This window comes from Oncorhynchus masou, chromosome 15 (genome assembly GCF_036934945.1).
Source record: "Oncorhynchus masou masou isolate Uvic2021 chromosome 15, UVic_Omas_1.1, whole genome shotgun sequence".
Lineage (NCBI taxonomy): Eukaryota > Metazoa > Chordata > Actinopteri > Salmoniformes > Salmonidae > Oncorhynchus > Oncorhynchus masou.
The window spans coordinates 6,495,304-6,517,457 of record NC_088226.1 but is presented as its reverse complement, the minus strand read 5'-3'; the positions used below and the strand labels follow the sequence as shown (position 1 = coordinate 6,517,457).

The 22,154-nt window shown below is 43.4% G+C and overlaps 1 protein-coding gene across 2 annotated transcripts; it reads left to right on the top strand.

Moving 5' to 3' along the window:
* Positions 1-13: 13 nt before the first annotated feature.
* On the top strand, positions 14-21,780 carry LOC135555420 (SEC14-like protein 1). Of its 2 annotated transcripts, none has more exons than XM_064987831.1 (17): positions 14-178; positions 1,027-1,117; positions 11,943-12,092; positions 12,312-12,443; positions 13,913-14,041; positions 14,427-14,634; positions 14,810-14,919; positions 15,083-15,272; positions 17,521-17,609; positions 17,760-17,830; positions 17,928-18,099; positions 18,259-18,393; positions 18,598-18,732; positions 18,933-19,187; positions 20,718-20,896; positions 21,159-21,260; positions 21,372-21,780. In XM_064987831.1, exons 2-17 carry the CDS (start codon positions 1,055-1,057, stop codon positions 21,442-21,444), a joined length of 2,193 nt encoding a protein of 730 aa, XP_064843903.1. In that variant the 5' UTR covers positions 14-178; positions 1,027-1,054; the 3' UTR covers positions 21,445-21,780. The 2 variants fall into 2 exon arrangements, with proteins under 2 accessions (XP_064843903.1, XP_064843904.1); XM_064987832.1 differs by having other exon boundaries at positions 21,159-21,281.
* Positions 21,781-22,154: the final 374 nt, after the last annotated feature.

The following is a 22,154-nucleotide window of genomic DNA, read 5'->3' as shown; positions in this document are numbered from 1 at the left end:
TGACGTAGTCAAAAGAGGCGGCGTTAGCTACGCCGGCCGCTTGCCTTGGATTCAACATCAAACCCGTCTCAGAAAGTCGCTTTATTTACGTATTTGTTGGAGTGTACCATGAATTTAATATAAGTAGATCGTCTACTGACAAACTTCACTTGACTTATCTCCGAAAATCATCGATCTGGTAAGTTTTAGGTACATTTTTCGCTGTGTAAGGCCTAGAATTCGTTCTGAAAATGTCGACCATCTAAAAATGTTTTTTTTTTGCCGATTTGACTGTCATCAAAATGAAGTTGTCAAGAGACATAAATAACTTGCCGCTTACGTATCGAGAATCAGGCAAGCTAGTGTTGTGGATTGTAATAGTTATGATCTATAATGCAATTATTCATAAACTCAATTAGTGGATATAACGCGCACAAGGTGATTTCCTGAAAGTGTGATTAGTGTAGCTAATGTACTTTTGTAAATGTTTTGTTTTTATAACTAGAAATCTATGCCATCAAAGCCACTCTTTATTTTGAAGTCCAATGTACAGCTAGTCTACTGTACTGTATCTGTGTCAGCTGTTCACTGTATAAAATGGACTAACGTAATTACAAATAAGAAAATAACACAATGCCACTGTGAGTTTGTAGGCTTAGCTCAGATGATAGATGCCACTTTTCTCAAATCCCAGTTTGGTAGATGATTTTGGTCTTGCTCAGTAGCTGATTGTATCATTGTGGTCATCATCCTGTGATTACCGTTGATCTCAGCATGTTAACCGATCAATCAGCTACTACAGTTTATGACCTAAATAATAGTGCCTTTGCAATTGAGGACAATCAAGCGTTTTGCATCAGGCCAGCTGTCTAGTTGGTTTTAGAGCTGATGATACAGCATTTCTCTTTGTTGTCTTTACAAATCCCATTCCTCTGACCTTTGCTTCATGATGATGTGAACTTATGATGTTTTGTTAGTTACAGTTCTTTAGTGCTGTGTCAAGTGATCTCTAACTAACACTAGGGTTTGTCTATTGTACATTTCAAGGCAGAGCGCCAGAGGTTGAGCTACAGCCATGGTGCAACAATACCAGTCACCTGTAAGGGTCTACAAACACCCCTTTGAGCTGATAATGGCGGTAAGTTATGTACATTTGTGTGTTTAGGCTGCTGCTTTGTCTATGTATATATGTGTAGGTGGGTAGTGAGGGATGTTTGTGAGAGGTTGCAGTGCTCATGTGCAAATTGGACCCAGACTCCCAGGCAGTCAGACTGCCAGTGTTTTGTGCTGCAGGAACAAATCTCATCTCATACAATATATCTCTATACACTGTATTATGTCATGTTCTAGTGTTTTGTTGGTGAGATCATTGTTTATCCACCTTTTTGTTTTGGAAACACAGTCTGCGGTATTTCTGTTCACCCAACCTAATTAGTCGTGGCAGCAGATAACACAATATCATATTTATTATTGAGTATGAAACCGTAAGAGTACGATTTAACGCAATCGCAACCACACTGCACACTGCCCTAACCCATCTGGACAAGAGGAATACCTATGTGAGGATGCTGTTCATCGACTACAGCTCAGCATTTACACCATAGTACCCTCCAAACTCATCATCAAGCTCGAGACCTGTGCAACTGGGTACTGGACTTCCTGACGGGCCGCCACCAGGTGGTGAGGGTAGGTAACAACATCTCCACCCTGCTGATCCTCAACACTGGGGCCCCACAAGGGTGCGTTATGAGCCCTCTCCTGTACTCCCTGTTCACCCACGACTGCGTGGCCATGCACGCCTCTAACCCAACAACGATGAGACGGCCTACAGGGAGGAGGTGAGGGCCATTGGAGTATGATGTCAGGAAAATAACCTCACACTCAACAAAACAAAGGAGATGAACGTGGACTTCAGGAAACAGCAGAGGGAGCACCCCCCTATCCATATCGATGGGACCGTAGTGGAGAGGGTAGTAAGTTTTAAGTTCCTCGGTGTACACATCATGGACAAACTGAATTGGTCCACCCACACAGACAACGTGGTGAAGAAGGCTGAAGAAATTTGGCTTGTCACCAAAAGCACTCACAAACTTTTACAGATGCACAATCGAGAGCATCCTGTCGGGCTGTATCACCCCCTGGTACAGAAACTGCTCCGTCCACAACCGTAAGGCTCTCCAGAGGGTAGTGAGGTCTGCACAACGCATCACCGGGGGCAAACTACCTGCCCTCCAGGACACCTACACCACCCGATATCACAGGAAGGCCATAAAGCTCATCAAGGACAACAACCACCCGAGCCACTGCCTGTTCACCCCGCTATCATCCAGAAGGCGAGGTCAGTACAGGTGCATCAAAGCAGGGACCGAGAGACTGAAAAACAGCTTCTATCTCAAGGCCATCATACTGTTAAACAGCCACCACTAACATTGAGTGGCTGCTGCCAACATACTGACTCAACTCCAGCCACTTTAATAATGGAAAAATTGATGTAAAAAATATATCACTAGCCACTTTAAACAATGCCACTTAATATAATGTTTACATACCCTACATTACTCATCTCATATGTATATACTGTACTTGATACCATCTACTGCATCTTGCCATCTTTATGTAATACATGTAACACGAGCCACTTTAAACAATGGCACTTTTATATGTTTACATACCCTACATTACTCATCTCAAATGTATATACTGTACTCTATACCATCTACTGCTTCTTGCCTATGCCGTTCTGTACCATCACTCATTCATGTATCGTTATGTACATATTCTTCATCCCTTTACACTTGTGTGTGTGTGTATAATTGTTAGGTTGTATTAGTCGTTGGTTATTACTGCATTGTCGGAACTTGAAGCACAAGCATTTCGCTACACTCGCATTAACATCTGCTAACCATGTGTATGTGACCAATACAATACGATTTGATTTAATTAGTAACTTTTTGCCTTTAGTATTTTTGCAGGCACCTTGACTAAAGCGATGCTCTCTGTTAAATGCAATACCATATATTAGCTTTTTCACCTGCCCTGCTGTAATATACATCATTCTTGATTTCAGTCACCACTGCATAGATGTACTGATACAGTAGTAGTTCTGCAGTTGGTTGCAAAAGTCATAGGAAATGCACCAATCCACAATGTCACATGCATACATACACACACTACCGGTCAAAAGTTTGGGGTCACTTAGAAATGTCCTTGTTTTTGAAAGAGCACTTTTTTTTGTCCATTTAAAATAACATCAAATTGATCAGAAATACGGTGTAGACGTTGTAAATGACTTGTAGCTGGAAACGGCTGATTTTATTTGTATTTTTTTTAATGGAATATCTACATAGGCGTACGTTGTTAGCCAATCCAAGCTTGTCATTTTAAAAGGCTAATTGACCATTAGAAGACCATTTTGCAATTATGTTAGCACAGCTGAAAACTGTTGTTCTGATTTAAAGAAGCAATACAACTGGCCTTCTTTAGACTAGTTAAGTATCTGAAGCATCAGCATTTGTGGGTTCGATTACAGGCTCAAAATGTCCAGAAACAAATAACTTTCTTCTGAAACTCGTCAGTCTATGCTTGTTCTGAGAAATGAAGGCTATTCTATGTGAGAAATTGCCAAGAAACTGAAGATCTCGTACAACGCTGTGTACTACTCCCTTCACAGAAAAGCGCAAACTGGCTCTAACCAGAATAGAAAGAGGAATGGGAGGCCCCAGGGCACAACTGAGCAAGATGACAAGTACACTAGTGTCTAGTTTGAGAAACAGATGCCTCACAAGTCCTCAACTGGCAGCTTCATTAAATAGTACTCACAAAACACCAGTCTCAACGTCAATAGTGAAGAGGTGACTCCAGGATGCTGGCCTTTTAGGCAGAGTTGCAAAGAAAAGGCCATATCTCAGACTGGCCAATAAAATGAAAGGATTAAGATGGGTAAAAGAACACAGACACTGGACAGAAGAACTCTGCCTAGAAGGCCAGCATTCCGAAGTCGTCTCTTCACTGTTGATGTTGAGACTGGTGTTTTGCGGGTACTATTTAATTTAGAATAATGTGCTTTTCTTTCAAAAACAAGGACATTTCAAAGTGACCCCGAACGGTTGTGTGTGTGTGTGTGTGTAAATAAAATAAAAAATTGTATCTTGTGACTTGGCAGGAAGTCAGCAGTCTTCTAATCCCAGTTCAGTGAAGAGATCAGACCGCAGGGCTTCAGACAGAGTGGGGGTGGGTTGGGGCACAGTGTTCTAACAGTCCTAACTGGAGGGGAAGTCAGGCCCAAAACACAATCTATGTTTAACCATGATATTTATTAAGTATCCCCCACTACTCTTCCTGGGGTCCAGCAACATTAAGGCAGTTATATAGTATTTAAAATATTACATGACATTACATTTCATAACACTTTTCATAACACATTAAGTGTGTTCCCTCAGGCCACTACTCTACTACTACATATCTACAACACAAAATCCATGTGTACGTGCGTGTCTTATCATGTGTCTGTGCCTGTGTGTCTCTTCAGTCCATGCTGATCTATAAGGTGTATTTCTATCTTTTTTATATCTAATTGTACTGCTTGCATCAGTTACCTCCAGTTACCTGATGTGGAATAGAATTCCATGTAGCCATGGCTCTATGCAGTTCTATGAGCCTCCCATAGTCTGCCTCTCTCACCACGCCACCAGCTGTCTGTCTCAGGATCATCTGTCAGAGGCCCCATCATGCTGTATGGGTTTTATGTTTAAGAGCATGCCTTGGTGTGGCTGCCTGGGAAGGTTATCTATTTTGGATGTGCTAGTCTTCTCATTCTGTTATGGGTGCATTCTGACTTGTGACACAGAACAAGCAGTACTCCAGTCGCCGCTCCTCCTCCCCTATCATTTCTTCTCTCATTTCTATCTTCTCTCGTCTCTCCCCTGGGCCTAGTTGTACAGTACTGTCTGTGTCTGCTGCTCCCACTGTGACTTCCTGCTTAGCTGTGGTTGACTGGCTGCTCTCTGAACTAGGCCCTGGGTGTCATTAGGCCTCCCCTCGCTGTGCTTGGTCCCGTCTGCCGCCTGGCCTACTGCTACAGCTGGTCTGCCCTGTTAGGGCTGATAGGACTGCTCCATCCGGGGGAAGTTGTGGCTTAGTACAGTTTCCCTCAGACAGAACACTCCGTATGAAGGGTTGTTTATATCATATCAACCCCCACATCTGTTCAGTGCACAGCCTCAGTGTTTTACGGTGAATAGCTTGGCCCAAAGTCCATTAAAATGCAATCAGTATATCTTATGATTTATATCCACTTTTCTTTTCTAAACTCTTGAATTTAAGCTCTTGGCTCTGTCTTGGCTCGGCATCTGTTTACCTTGTTTCTGCTCTGTTTGAGACGTTGTGCCACTTCCTGTTCTTTGGGGTTATCTATTAAGCCAGAAGCAAGTTACATTGTATAATAAGAAGGTCAGCGCTGGAAAAGGTCATTACTGAACAAAAGCTTAGCTCGTTAACACTGAAATGGTTTATTTTGTAAGTGTCCTGTGTTACGCAGCCTGATTACAGTGGAAGTCAGGTGCTCTGTTCTTTCTCTAACTGCAGCCGCAGCTCTGCTTCACCAAATACCAAAAAACCCAACCTTTGAATCCCAGGAGTTCTAGTCTCGGCAACATCTGTTAAATGTCCTGGAATGTTTTTTTTTGCTATACTTCCATTCACACACTGTCAGCGTGATTCAAAGGCACTTCAAAGATTGTCAGTTGATTTAAAGGTTGCGGAGCTGCCTGTCTGTAAAAAGCCTGTTCTAATGACAGCAGTTCACACTAGATAGAGGGCCTAGCCAGACTAGAGGCTTCCTCTGTCCTCTGACTGACCGTCCCACTGACTGATCCTTGGTTTGGCCCACTGACAGCCATTACAGTATCACTCCTGTCCTGACACCATCATCACACCTGGCATGTTGGTTTACCGCTTATCACTGACGACAACATTCCTCCGTTCTCGGGAACGTTTATGTAAACAGATTTGTTTTTCATATTCAAATCCAATTTTATTGGTCACCTTCACATGGTTAGCAGATGTTAATGCCAGCGAAATGCTTGTGTAGCGAAATGCTTGTGCTTCTAGTTCCGATCATGCAATAATATCTTACAAGTAATCTAACAATTTCACAATAACTACATTTTACACACAAGTGTAAAGGAATGAATAAGAATAAAACCCCAAAGATCAAGCAATGCAGATGTGGCACGGTGGCTAGGAAAAACTCATTGGAAAGGCTGGAACCTAGGAAGAAACCTAGAGAGGAATCAGGCTCTGAGGGGTGGCCGGTGCAGCAGGTCCGGTTCAAGACATGACCAGTGAAAAGATCAGGGATCCATAGCCGCAGGCAGAGCAGCAGAAACTGGATCAGCAGCATGGCAAGGTAGCACGTCTGGTGAACAGGTCAGGGTTCCGTAGATGGGTTAGCTGACAACGTCATGAAAACAATGTGCGCGCTTCCATGGAGCAGGAGTCAGTGTGTTGTTGTGATTCTGGATGGACAGATTTGTTAACAAGAATGACAAGCTGCCACGTGGGGAATCGTAAATGGATCATTTCAGCTTGTTGTTGATACCATAATTTGTTTTGGCTGATTTTGGGGAGGGGGGGCTTTAGAGGGATCATACCTAAGATCATACAGTACACCAGATAGGACAGACTGACCCTAGCTTCCTGGCATAAAGACTATTGCAGCATAGAAACTGGAGACTGAGACGGGGGAGGGGGGACACTGGCCCTGTCCAAAGTTACCCCCGGACAGGTCCAACCAAGCAGGATATAACCTCACCCACTTTGTCAAAACACAACCCCCACACCACCAAAGGTATATCAACAGACCACTAACTTACTACCCTGAGACAAGGCAGAGTATAGCCCACAAAGAACTCCCCCACCGCCCGAGCCTGAGGGCACGCAAAACCGGACAGGAAGATCACGTTAGTAACTCAACCCACTCAAGTAGGGTAGAGTGGAAAAAAGCCTGGCACAATGCACCCCATCTAGGGATGGCATGGGAGAGAAAGACGAGCAAGCCAGTGACTCAGCCCCCACAATAGAAGCAGAGAATCCCATTGGAGAGGGGGAGCCAGCCAGGCAGAGACAGCTAGGGTGGTTTGTCACTGCAGTGCCTTGCCGTTCACCTTCTCACCACTGGGCCAGACTACACTCAATCATAGGGACCTACTGAAGAGATGAGTGTTCAGTAAAGACTTAAAGGTTGAAACTGAGTCTGCGTGTCTCACATGGATCGGTAGACGGTTCCATAAAAATGGAGCTCTATAGGAGAAAGCCCTGCCTCCAGCTGTTTGCTTAGAACCTCTGTGAACAATAAGGAGGCCTGTGTCTTGTGAATGTAGCGTACGTCTAGGAATGTACAACAGGACCAAATGGGTAGGAGCAAGTCCATGTAATGCATTGTAGGTTACCAGTAAAACCTTGAAATCATCCCGAGCCTTAACAAGAAGCCAGTATCGTTGGCTAATAACAAAATCCAGACACAAAATAATGGATATGTTTTATCTATCCTGAAGCAAGATTTAGGCCTAAATATTTAGAATATGCATGTAGGCTCAGAACGTCTGAGGCAGTTTGGTTTTCTGAATGCAGGCAATGTTAGAGACAATGCACCCAACTATCTAACTGTAGGCTTCTTGGTTTATGCACCGAAGCCTATATACTACTTTAGTGTTTTGGCTTGGTAATGGGGAAGAAGGAAATGGGCTCCGTATCTCATCGGAAGATAGTTGTTACATGTCTTGGTTGTGTAACTGTAGTCAACTGTATATCCTTCTGTCATGTTATTCAATCAATATTCACGGATGATGTCTTCGTGCCTCGTCATTCTATGATCCATAAAGACTTGCACTGTCATTAACCATGTTGTGATGGAAACAGGAAGTACCGGTCCAATTTTATAAATGCCTTCAGATCATTTGTTTGTTGGGATCTTTTTGTATCTGTAAAATTAATTATGCGAGAAATGGCGTTGGAAATTCCTTTATGCGTAAATATTTATAAAATAACCATCATATTGAAGTCACGCCATGTTATGGTATGTGGTCCTCCCACTACTACTTGGGAAACCATGCAGTTTATTAGGCTACAAATTAAACACGTTACGATGAACTTCACAGGGTGGTGAAAGTGCACTGTGATGAGATTGATGCTCCTTTCCAATAAATATTGATGAAATATAGATGGTTTTATTCTGGTGACATGATCCGTGCTTGACTGCCATTTGACAAGTATAAATATTCTCGGTCTTATCCATAGTAAACTCATCATGTAGACTACCCTACCCTCACTGTATCTGTGAGCTGTTGGCTAGAGTACATGTACCAAGACCAGAGTAGACACATTTCTATTTAATAAAATAGTTTTTGTGACAGAAATATTAGTAGAGTTGAAAATGCCACAGAAACACATTGAACTTTCAATTTTTATTTGGTATATTAAAACTTAAGCAAAACAAGACATGTTTTGTGCACTACGTGATCACGAACTGATTCTTATCCACAACAAGTCAGTTTGGTGGAAACACCACTGGTGGGAAATGTTCTATTCTAATAATTGCATGAAAATCTGTCGCCAATTGGATGGAAACATAGATAGTGACTTTGAAAAGGGTGGGTGTTTTATGTGTGTGTCAGCAGATTGACCTCCGTGTACTCTGCACCATTGTGCTAATTTGGGGTTTCACCCTATCAGATTCTAGCAAAAATTGTCTTTTCGTTTATCTGACTTTCATTTATCTGCATGTCCAGCCCTTATATTTAACCTCACAGTCAAGTGTTTTACCATGTTCTTTTCAGGACAACCAGGGATACAAGTAGAACACTAAACAATTTTTAGTAAACCGTTGCATTCATGAGTTTTATTACAAATGTCAATAACAAAGCAACAGTAAACATGTTGTCCCCCACGAAGATGCATTGTAAATGCCGCATCGTTCACCCAAGTTTCATCAACATCTGGCCAGTGCTGTCGAGATCGCGTGTGACTAACGTACGGACAGACTGCTGGACAGAGACCGATCCAAAGTCCCCTCCCAAATTTCCTTGTTGGAGACAATAAGGTCTGCCAAATCAAAAACCTGATCAAATGAATTTATACGAATGCTGTATGTACAGAAATTGTTTGCACACTGAAATGAATATCAAACAAGTCACGGACAACTGTGTGGAGTCTGGAGTTGGACAACAACATTGTGAGCTTATTACAGTTTTATAGACACTATGTAGACACTGGGCGGCCAGGTGGCGCAGCGGTCTAAGGCACTGCATCTCAGTGCTGGAGCCGTAACTACAGACCCTGGTTCGATTCTAGGCTGTATCACATCCGGCCCAGCATCGTTAGGGTTTGGTCGGTGTCGGCCGTCATTTTAAATAAGAGTTTGTTCCTAACTGACTTGCCTTAAGTAAAGGTTACATGAAATAAATGTACTGGGATGTAGAAGAACCCTTTACCTTCTAACGACCCATGTGCAGCTTGTGAGCGTCATGGGACAAAACAGCCTCAGCTTTTCATATATAGCTTTTTTATAGTTTGTAGCTCAAACCATTCAGACTACAGCCATTTTTGTATAAAAGACCCAGCCCCCCCCCCCGTGGTTATTACCACAGAGAAGAAATTGACAAATCCAATGGTGCAACCCAGTAGTCTAGCTGAAACACATGTTTAAAAGGGGTAGAAGTCCAAAACGCGGCAGAGTTACAGTGGGACTCATTGAGTTACGGGTAGAGTTCAGTTGAGAACCATCATGTGTAATCAACATGGGTGCTCTTTGTATTGGTCAGGCCTGGTGTGTATGTGTGTGACATAACTTTGTCAGCTCTTGACATTGACTCTGGTTGGACTCTGTGATTGTCACATGACCTACTAACTTATCTGGTGACCTTTGTCCAGATGGAGTCCTCCAGGGGCTTCATCAGATTTATAAAGATATCACTCAGTCCGGGGGCCAATCTTGACAGAGGAAGCCCGGTAGGTCTGTCTTGGCCTGGTCGTCATATAAGCCATGAAATCAAAGAGAGAACACACTTTAAAGAGACAGATGACTGCTGCTTGATTACCAGCACTTAAAGCTGGAATCCTTCATGTTGAAACTGCCACGTCCGTTTAAAATATTATTACAACAACGAAGACGTTTCTGCAAACAACGCAGACTGTTTTTCTGTCGGACATCATTGCAGGCGTGATCGAACAGCAGCATGTAATGCAATTTGTTTTACCTTGATGCGCAACTCCCCCCACCTCTGCTTCGCCATGGAAACCAAAACAGTAACAGTGGCCTTATTACAGTGCCTTGCGAAAGTATTCGGCCCCCTTGAACTTTGCGACCTTTTGCCACATTTCAGGCTTCAAACATAAAGATATAAAACTGTATTTTTTTGTGAAGAATCAACAACAAGTGGGACACAATCATGAAGTGGAACGACATTTATTGGATATTTCAAACTTTTTTTACAAATCAAAAACTGAAAAATTGGGGTTGCAAAATTATTCAGCCCCCTTAAGTTAATACTTTGTAGCGCCACCTTTTGCTGCGATTACAGCTGTAAGTCGCTAGGGGTATGTCTCTATCAGTTTTGCACATCGAGAGACTGAAATTTTTTCCCATTCCTCCTTACAAAACAGCTCGAGCTCAGTGAGGTTGGATGGAGAGCAGTGAGGTTGGATGGAGAGCATTGTCTTGTTGGAAGACAAATCTCCGTCCCAGTCTCAGGTCTTTTGCAGACTCCATCAGGTTTTCTTCCAGAATGGTCCTGTATTTGGCTCCATCCATCTTCCCATCAATTTTAACCATCTTCCCTGTCCCTGCTGAAGAAAAGCAGGCCCAAACCATGATGCTGCCACCACCATGTTTGACAGTGGGGTTGGTGTGGTCAGGGTGATGCGCTGTGTTGCTTTTATTCCAAACATAACGTTTTGCATTGTTGCCAAAAAGTTCAATTTTGGTTTCATCTGACCAGAGCACCTTCTTCCACATGTTTGGTGTGTCTCCCAGGTGGCTTGTGGCAAACTTTAAACAACACTTTTTATGGATATCTTTAAGAAATGGCTTTCTTCTTGCCACTCTTCCATAAAGGCCAGATTTGTGCAATATACAACTGATTGTTGTCCTATGGACAGAGTCTCCCACCTCAGCTGTAGATCTCTGCAGTTCATCCAGAGTGATCATGGGCCTCTTGGCTGCATCTCTGATCAGTCTTTTCCTTGTATGAGCTGAAAGTTTAGAGGGACGGCCAGGTCTTGGTAGATTTGCAGTGGTCTGATACTCCTTCCATTTCAATATTATCGCTTGCACAGTGCTCCTTGGGATGTTTAAAGCTTGGGAAATCTTTTTGTATCCAAATCCGGCTTTAAACTTCTTCACAACAGTATCTCGGACCTGCCTGGTGTGTTCCTTGTTCTTCATGATGCTCTCTGCGCTTTTAACGGACCTCTGAGATTATCACAGTGCAGGTGCATTTATACGGAGACTTGATTACACACAGGTGGATTGTATTTATCATCATTAGTCATTTAGGTCAACATTGGATCATTCAGAGATCCTCACTGAACTTCTGGAGAGAGTTTGCTGCACTGAAAGTAAAGGGGCTGAATAATTTTGCACGCCCAATTTTTCAGTTTTTGATTTGTTAAAAAAGTTTGAAATATCCAATAAATGTCGTTCCACTTCATGATTGTGTCCCACTTGTTGTTGATTCTTCACAAAAAAATACAGTTTTATATCTTTTATGTTTGAAGCCTGAAATGTGGCAAAAGGTTGCAAAGTTCAAGGGGGCCGAATACTTTCGCAAGGCACTGTATACACATTTTTTTGATCAAAGTGATTATAACCCATAAAATAATTTCACTGTATGTCATGGATTGCCGTTTTGTTTTCATCATGTGAGTAAAATTGTATATTTTCTTCCTCCTTCCCACTCTCCCATTAGGCCTATGTGCGGAGGTTTCCAAACTGCCCCCTGATTCCCATCTTTGTGGACAGTGAGGTGGTGAAGGAGGAGCACAGTGATGACGGAGCCACTGTGTTCATTGAGAGGCGCTGTAAGGTGGAGGCAGACGCCCCCCGGCTGTTCAAAAGGGTATCTTACCTTTTCACCTTTTCACCTTTAACTTTTCCCTTGAGCAGTGAAGCTACTCAAGCTAGCAATGTATAATAGTGTCTGTTTGATTCTCTTATTTTCTAATGTGAATGCTATTAGTGATTATTTCCCCTCAGACCTGAATATCCTGGTAGGGGTGTTGATGTTGTGGTAGTGTTGTCCAGAGTTGATTGACCGTGGTCTACTGTGTGTATCTAGATGGCTGGTGTGGACTACCTGTACTTCATCCATAAGAACACTCTGGACCGCAGGGAGAGGGCGCTGCACATCGAGGTCGTCAACGAGACCTTCTCCAACAGAGTCATCGTCCATGAGATCTGCAACTACACGGTGTGCCCCACAACTATAATAATCATCGGTTACATGGGCTGCGTTTTACACAGGCAGCCTAATTCTGATCATCTTTTACACTCATTGCTCTTTTGACCAATCACATCAGATCTTTGTACATGAGATATTTTTCTGAGCTGATCTGATTGATATAGTAGTTGTGTGTGTTTGACACGCTTTCTTAAATGTGTGAAGGCTATTTGTGTTTATAATATATTAGAATTGAGCTGCCTGTGTAAACAGACATACTCTCTCTATCACTGCAACAGGGTTTGTAGCCCTTTGTACTCGTACCCATATATGGGTTGAAAAAGTCAGATTTGAGGACTGATAAGCGCCTATTAATGATGTCGGAGCTCAGGCTCTGAACTTCACAGCTCAGTATGGGTTTTGAACTTGAGCACAGCACGCGACAGGAAGTTGCCCCCGTCCCTCCTGCTAATTGGACAACTTGTGCAAATTTTTAGTTGTCTGAGTGAGGAAAATGCTGTAAATTAAGAGGACTCTATGTATTTTTAAGGATGAGACGTTGAAGATGGTAATAAATACCGCTTTGATGTCATGCAAGCCAAAACACCCGTGAGTCCAAATGTGCACATCACGTTTCATCATAAAACTCATGTCATTTACAGTGTCAGTGTTTATGATCACTATGTTTGATGTACAGTTACCAGATGACATGGCATCATACCCTGGTTGTTCTGAACAGAATGAGATGTTTGTTCTATTGTGAAGAAAAATCTCAGTGGAACACGTACGTGAATGCATGCGTGACACTTTTCTATGTGTGCCAAAATTGAGTTACCCTGTGAAGTTACCCTGTGAAGTTACCCTGTGAAGTTACCCTGTGAAGTTACCCTGTGAAGTTACCCTGTGAAGTTACCCTGTGAAGTTACCCTGTGAAAGCCTAACACTGTAAATGACATGAGTTTTGTGATGAAACGTGATGTGCACATTTGGACTCACGGGTGTTTGGCTTGTATGACATCAAAGTGGTATTTATTACCATCTTCAACGTCTCATCCTTAAAAATACATAGAGTATTTTATAACTTAGCTAGTCATGGTGGCAATAGAACAAGCTTTCAATCGATGCCCACCTGACCGAGATTGCGATTTATAATGGGACATTTTTGGATTGTGTAATTGTCACTTTTTTCCTCTTATGTTGCACCTACCCACATTTTCCAGGAATAATCTCATGTTACTGAATGTATCCAGAGTATTTTCAGATTTGATCAACAAATGTGCTGAAAATATAGTAAATGTAAAATCAACAGTGTAATGGTTGTGGCCTAACAATTTCGCCATAATCTCCAAACTGTTCCCTTTCAATTGCTACCATGCTTATGCATATGCTTCTGTAAGAAACATGTCAATTTAGCCCTATCCATATAGGCCAATCCCCACCAGTGTAAAGGGTTCATCCATTTGGCGTCTGTTTTGTGATGAGTTGTGCTTCCTCCACAGGTTCACCCAGAGAATGAGGAGTGGACGTGTTTCGAGCAGACAGCCAGTCTGGACATCAAGTCCTTCTTTGGCTTTGAGAACGCGGCCGAGAAGCTAGCCATGAAGCAATATGCCAACAGTATTAAAAAGGTGTGTTCATGTGTCAGTCTGTGAGCATGTGAGTACAGTATACATGTCAGTGTGGGGGATGGATGAGGCTATAGGATATACCATCATCATCCAGCATGCTGCTCCCCCATATAGACCCAGTGTTACATGAGCATGCTTGTGCAGTCTATTTCCAGGCCTTCTGTGATCCAGTCTGGCAGCTCTGTGTAAACTGAGTGTGTTAACCAGGATCTTCTGACATTTGCTTGTTGGGCCATACATCCTGCTCAGCGTTGTCACACAATGAGCTGTGCTCGTATGCAGCCAGGCGCGTGTCTAAACAAACCTGCAGTATTTGCTCACAGTGTTTGCTCATTACACTCGCTACCTGTACTGTCCTTATGCAGTCATGTGTTCTGTCCTCCAGGGCAAAGAGATCATAGAGTATTACCTGAAGGAGTTGGAGGACGAGGGGGTGACCCACGTCCCCCGCTGGAGCCCTCCTCAGGCCCCCCCACCCACTGCCAGGCACCAGCTGCCACTCACCAGTGCCCCTTCCAATGCCATCCCTGTGCCCACTGCCAAAGAGACACCCACTGCCAGCCCCACAGATCTACCGGCTGGCTCCCCAGATGGTCAGTGTTCCGAGTCAGAATCAACACAATAATAAACACACACAATCTGAGGGATCTGTCATGGCTGAAGTCCCAATCCACTGGCTCTGAAAGCAAACATACTGGCCTTGCCTTGGGCTGGTAGACTGTGGGTATGGGTATGTGTGTGAATTGACTGTCTGTGTTTCGATTGCAGACAAGTTGGATGCAGACTACATCAGGCGTTACCTAGGAGACCTGACACCGCTGCAGGAGAGCTGTCTTATAAGACTACGCCAGTGGCTGCAGGAGACCCACAAGGGCAAGGTTGGACACGTGTATGAACACACCTAACACTCAAACTCTGACTCAAATAGCTGCAAGCAAGAGCAAAACTTGAATCCAAACAACATAGATGTAAGTAAAACTCACATCCAACTCACACACACCACAACATCTGAATAAACACAATCTCCGCTGCCTCCCCTAGATCCCTAAGGACCAGCACGTGCTGCGTTTCCTGCGGGCCCGGGACTTTAACCTGGAGAAGGCCCGGGAGATCCTGTGTCAGTCGCTCTCCTGGAGGAAGCAACACCAGGTGGACTTCCTGCTGGACTCCTGGGAGAGACCTCAGCTGCTACACGACTACTACACCGGGGGCTGGCACCACCACGACAAAGGTAGGTTCCTCTCGGAGCAGGATAGGGTTTTAATGGCAGGGTTGTGTTCAACGGGCACAGACAGAAGATGAAAATATATTTTGAAATGTGAAAGTAGTGTTCTTATTGCACAAATTCAGGAAGTACTGCACCACCAGGTTCACATTGTTTTCTTCCGCTTGGTTTCTAGTGAATGTATCCCAGCTCTTATATGTATTGGTAATGACTAACTGTAATGTCTGGTTGCTTCTCTGGAAGTGACATCACTAGCTATGTTTCCATGAACTTGTCCAGTGATTAGTTTATTTTTTTGGGCATGTTGCAACAATTGCCTGCTATGATGCATTTCTGTTGAACTGTTTTGTGTCGATAAAAACAGCTGGATGTAATGACGTCACACCTAGAAAATTAAAAATACGATATTTAGCAAAAAACTTAGTGTTGAACACAAATTTAAGTGATTGAATAGTTTTCATTATCCATCTTTGCAAATTGTGCATTAATAATAAGCCTGTATGCACATTCCCACCGATCCGTTTCATGTCTCGGGTAGCTTGCAAAAGTCAGCATGGATAGAATGCAAGAAATGACAAGTATTTCTCATGTGCCAATGTATGTCACGGACTGTGCCATGGTGAAACTTGCACTCCTCTAGCTCAGAAGTAGTTGGATGGTGAAACTTGCACTCCTCTAGCTCAGAAGTAGTTGGATGGTGAAACTTGCACTCCTCTAGCTCAGAAGTAGTTGGATGGTGAAACTTGCACTCCTCTAGCTCAGAAGTAGTTGGATGGTGAAACTTGCACTCCACTAGCTCAGAAGTAGTTGGATGGTGAAATTTGCACTCCTCTAGCTCAGAAGTAGTTGGATGGTGAAACAACCAGAAAAGCAAGGCAAAGCAATTCAGGCATTCTTGTCCTGCAAAGAAACATTATTTGTATAGTTGAACATTTTGATTTAGCAAGCAGTCGGCATTTAGAGTGAAATGTGGAGTGGAGCTTTATAGTTACATGATGACGTCTCGTGACCCACGTACCGTCAAAATGATTGGGCAATCATTATTTATTCGAAAGCACCGTTTCTATCATTTGTCACAATAAAGAATGTTGGACTAAATAAAAATCCGCCCCTGTCCAACAGATGATACAATGTTGTTGATCTTTAGAACGTTTCTCCTACAGCTGCCGTTTCCATTACACTGCCACAAGGTTTTTATATTTGTATAAACCTGGGTCAATGGAAACCTGCCTACTATGTGTCAAGGGAAATCTCCCAGTCTGTAGGCAGTCAGACGGGCAGCTGTTGGTCGCGTTCTCCTGCTGTGTCAGTGTGACAGGTTAAAGGAAATATTCATAGCCTGTTATACATTAAAAAGTATTAGTAAATTCATAGTATGTGAGGATCTTAAAACATCTAAGGTTAAAAAGATGCATTCAGTATTAGTTGATAGAGATTGATAATTCATATAATTGTGTTAAAGTTAAAATCCGTCAAGCGTACAAAGGGTACGAATTGTGAGAGTAATGTGTAAACGTTATATTGATTACATCTATGAGCCGTTTAAGGTGTGTCTTAGTAACATCTTGAGAAAGTTCCAGTTCAGTTTGAAGAGAGTAATATGAGCCCTGCTCGGTTGTAGCGAAGAATAGCATCGTACTGAGAGTAGCTGCCATTTTATGTCGATTGTGAATGAACATGTGCGTTGTTAATAAGATATTTTGCTGTGTTATTTGTATAATGGTTTTTCTGTTGTTTTGTAATGTGTTACTTTTGTAAAGATTGAACTAAAAGTTGAATTGAGAAAACAACACCGTATCACTCTCGTGATTATTTCTCCCCTGTTTTCAGGGGCGTAACATCAGCAACTGACAGATTGCTATAACATATGATGTGGTTAGCAGAGACGTACAATACCTGTCCAGGCATTGTAAGATCTGGGCAGAGGAGATTACCCATTATCTCCACTTAGCTGATAGCCAATCGGACATCTAGGACCTCAGACCAGGAAATGGCCCATAGTAACCATAATAACAATAACCCCCACCTAAAAGAAAATACAGTTGGTAGTAAAACGCCTATATTTACATGAATGACTTTAATGTGAGTTGTAAATGTATATACTGTTGATGTGATTATGGTCAACAGAATCTGACTCGGTTTCTCTATTGATTTACCTGAATACTCTCAGCGTCTGTTTAATGTCATGATCATTACTGATCCTCTTGTAGCTTTAACAGTGAGGTCACGTGTTTGTGTCCTCATCTGTCTATAGATGGATGCCCTCTGTATATTCTGCGACTCGGTCAAATGGATACCAAGGGTTTAGTACGCGCCTTGGGCGAGGAGTCCCTTCTGAGACAAGTGAGTATGACACACACACACACACACACACACACACACACACACACACATCCAGATGCTGGGTATAAGCACACACATAAATACATAAACACATACTATTTGCAAATGCTCTCCCTTCCCCTAACCTCTCACCTCTTCACTCTCCCCCAGGTCCTGTCCATCAACGAGGAAGGTCTGAGGCGTTGTGAAGAGAACACCAGAGTCTTTGGCCGACCCATCAGGTAGCTCCCATTTCACACTCACTCCTCTTATGTCTCTCATCCCTGAATACAGTATGTATTCAGTATGTCCTATAACCCTCCTGTGTCTATCTGTCAGCTGCTGGACGTGCCTGGTGGACCTGGAGGGGTTAAACATGCGTCACCTGTGGCGTCCAGGGGTTAAAGCCCTGCTGAGGATCATAGAGGTGGTGGAGGCCAACTACCCAGAGACCCTGGGATGTCTGCTCATACTGAGGGCTCCACGGGTCTTCCCTGTGCTCTGGACCCTGGTGAGCGCCTTTAACATCACACATTGTAGTGTACATGACATTGTACAGTGCTTTCGCTCTCCCTCTCCAACTTGATCACGTTCAGTTGTATTCAATTGCATGTGCAGAGCAAACATATGAGACTAACTTTGATCCTGAGTGTCTGTACACTGTTCTCAGGTCAGTCCATTCATTGACGAGAACACCAGGAAGAAGTTCCTGGTGTATGCTGCGAATGACTACCAGGGGCCTGGAGGTCTGGTGGACTACATCGATAGAGAGGTCATCCCTGACTTCCTGGGAGGAGACTGCCTGGTGAGTCTCTCTGGCAGACCGGAGTGTCATCTGGCTGTTGTAGACAGTACCCTTCTACATGCATATGAATTCATATTGCCTAATGCTGCTAGTACATAATATAGTTAACATTGGGTCATCTTATTATACATTTTCCTTGCTGTGTGTGCTGATAGAACTGGGGGCTGATTGTGTCTCTTGTGTCCTCTGTCATGTCATATTCAGTGTGAGATCCCTGAAGGAGGTATGGTCCCCAAATCTCTGTACAGGACAGAAGAGGCGCTGGAAAGTGAGGAGCTGCGGCTGTGGACAGACACCATCTACAAGACTGCCAGTGTCTTCAAAGGGGCCCCACATGAGGTAACCTGATCTAAACAGTAACTACAGTATGTGTTTTCCAGCTTCTCAGTTGACTGTGCTTAAACAGTGGGTTAAGTTGCTCCCCCTAGTGGAGAAATGCGTTACAGCAAAAAGCTATAAAAACCCATTACAGTGATTTTAACAATCATTTGTCTGTAGTTTTGTCTTACTGTGTACACTCACTACCGATCCTTTTCCAGCTGCTGATCGAAATCTCCGAGCCCTCTTCTGTGATCACCTGGGACTTTGACGTGTGTAAAGGGGACGTCATCTTCAACATCTACCACTCCCGGAGGGCGCCCCAGCCCCCCAAGAGGGACGTCCAGGGTGCCCACGGCAGCATCGTGTCGCCAGCCACCAACAACATGCAGCTGATTGACAGATCCTGGATTCTGGGGCAAGACTACAGTATGGTGGAGACAGCACTCACCTGCAAGGAGGGAGAGAGTGTTCAGGTAATAGACTGAAACCGCCACCGTCACATCCACAGCTGGTACAGGTGGGTCTGATGATTGGTAGTACCTCATTTGGATTTGTGTAAGTGGGTCTGTTCAATTGGTTGTGTTTCTGAACGCTTCCGAATATATGTGTTCGTGATAACATGTACAACTTTTTATTTGTATATATTTTTTTACCTTTTATTTAACCAGGCAAGTCAGTTAAAAACTAATTCTTATTTTACAATGACGGCCTACCACGGCCAAACCCGGACGACGCTGGGCCAATTGTATGCCCCTATGTGACTTCCAATCACGGCCGGTTGTGATACAGCCTGGAAATTAACCAGGGTCTGTAGTGACGCCTCTAGCATCACTACAGGTGCAGTGCCTTAGACCGCTGTGCCAATCGGGAGCCCCCAAAAATATGTTTCCCCCCCGGTTTCGAACCGGGGACCTTTCGTGTGTGAGGCGAACATGATAACCACTATTTAATTTTTTTTTTAAATAAAATTATTTCACATTTATTTAACCAGGTAGGCTAGTTGAGAACAAGTTCTCATTTACAACTGCGACCTGGCCAAGATAAAGCATAGCAGTTCGACACACAGAACAACACAGAGTTACACATGGAATAAAAACAAACACAGTCAATAATACAGTAGAACAAGTCTATATACAGTGTAGACAATAAATAGGCCATGGTGGCGAAGTAATTACAATATACCAAACTAACCACCAACCTCCGATCTGAATCCTAAGACGTGAGTGTAACAGAAACATCCACTGATGTCAATAGGAGTTCTGTGCAGTGCTCATAACTGGTCTCCATCCCGTGGCAGTATCTCTGACCAGTGTCTCTGACCAGTGTCTCTGACCAGTGTCTCTGACCAGTGTTTCTGTTAGCTGGTAATTGCTGGCTTTTGGACATATACCTAAAAGCCGACAACTAAAAACATTGCAATGCATGGAAGTTGGTTCAGGTTGTCTTTCAATCCCATCACCTGTCTACTCCAGCTGCCTGTCTTCAGTTCACACTCTCACTAGCAAACTTGCAACATTTTATCAACTGGTACCGTCCCGCTAAGTTTCCGTGCCAGTGAGTCTAACAGACAAAGCTGTGTGAATACAGAGGATAAATATTCAAGTGTTTTATTACATTTTGCTAGATGAATCTCTCTAATAGACCATTTACAGAGATGTCATACAAGTCCACCAAGGAGGAGAATTTAGATTAAGTCATGTAGTTTCCCTCTTCTAATCTAATGCCTGGTCCAGTAGCCAGAGGGACAGAGGGAGACGTGCAAGGAGCTGACTTTCAATGTGTAGGCTATCCTTCCTCCTCCTTGCGTAGCTCAATAATCATTGCAGTACCTTCCATGTGGTGTCATTCAGCAGTGGGCAACGCCTTCAAAAGTATTTGCCTACATGTGAGGGAATTCTAATGGTTTTTATTACATAAAGTCTGTCGTTTAGATATTGAATTTGCTATTAGCTATAGCCTGCCTCTGACCTTTGACCTCACCTGTCCCCCCCTCCTCTCCCCAGGGCTCCCATGTGACGCGGTGGCCCGGGTTCTACATCCTCCAATGGCGGTTCCACTGCTCCCCGGCCTGCTCTACCTCCAGCCTGCCCCGGGTGGATGACGTGCTGGCCTCCCTGCAGGTCTCCTCCCACAAGTGTAAGGTTATGTTCTACACCGAGGTGCTGGGCTCCGAAGACTTCAGGTCAGTCATCATTCACTATGCTGTATAACGCAGTGTATTGTTATGGTGGTGCTTAGTGTGTAGGGCTGCTGCATGTCAGTGAGTAAATGTTTTAGGCCAGCTTGTTTTTTAGGCAGTGTGTAGTTGTGTGGGGAAAATGTATTTGTGATAATTTATAAGGGTGTTTATAAAGATTCTTAGGGAAACAGTGCTCTACGAAAAAGGTGTTTGATGGATATTTAATCTATTGTCTGTGTGTTTGTCTGTCTGCCTGTCTGTCCAGGGGCTCTATGACCAGTCTGGAATCCAGTCACAGTGGCTTCTCCCAGCTGAGTGCCGCCACCACCACCTCTAGCCAATCACAGTCCAGCTCCACCGTATCAAGGTAGCATCCAGCCAATAGGAGGTGAAGGAGTTTGAGTTTTGCTACATGGAGATCCCATTTAGGATCTAACTGACTTCTGATACTGTTGACTTCTGCCCTGTTGCCTTAAAGAAAAACCAGTGCTGTACCAACACCTGCCAATGAGGACTTAACCTTACCCAGGGGGATGAGAGAAGTGTTGTGAACTGTATGGAACAAGGATAGCCTGTCCTTAATGCCATGTGGTGGAACACTGGAGTTCCTAGTACTTGCATTTAAAGCACTGGAATATATTATTAAAATATACATGTACATTTTTTAATCTGTATCTATAATTAGTGACATTAAGATTGCTCTGGAAGTATAACATCTGCTATATGAGCATCTGCTGAATGAATAAATGCATATGGAGATGTCTTGCAAACCATCATCATCCTCTTCTTTCTTTCAATACCATTATTCTTTCTTTTTTTAAGGGAAGTGGCAGAAATGTTTCCCATTTTATTGAAACTGAACAATAAAGTACTTCCTATTTTCAGCATTTATGTAATAACAATGATGCCTACTGTTTCAGATGGTACTGTTGAAGTTACCCTTATTCACCATAGGATGTCAGTGTGTTCATGAGGAATGGTGCTACACACAGCCATACTACAGTAGCCCTTCTCCAGCCAGTGAGTGTCTTACCAGCCACTCTGTCACTCCTTCCTTTGTACTTAACCTTTTAAAGTTGTGTTGCTGAAATAGAGAAAGACATAAGTTATAACTGATATGGCCGATCAGCGATATTACTGTGAGAGGTTCCTAAACCTCCGCCATGTCTTTTCTAAAACACTATTTGACCTTGCGTCAACGAGGTGGTACAGGCTACTGGGTTGTTCTATGTTTATTATTCCCTGCTCATTTAAATGCAGT

Bases quoted from the DNA above. Each gene is read 5' to 3' on its own strand.
- LOC135555420 (XM_064987831.1), top strand. From the start codon at position 1,055: ATGGTGCAACAATACCAGTCACCTGTAAGGGTCTACAAACACCCCTTT. The intron at 17,610-17,759 runs GTGAGTATGACA...ACTCTCCCCCAG, and splicing joins AGGAGTCCCTTCTGAGACAA to GTCCTGTCCATCAACGAGGA. The intron at 21,261-21,371 runs GTAGCATCCAGC...GTTGCCTTAAAG, and splicing joins TCCAGCTCCACCGTATCAAG to AAAAACCAGTGCTGTACCAA.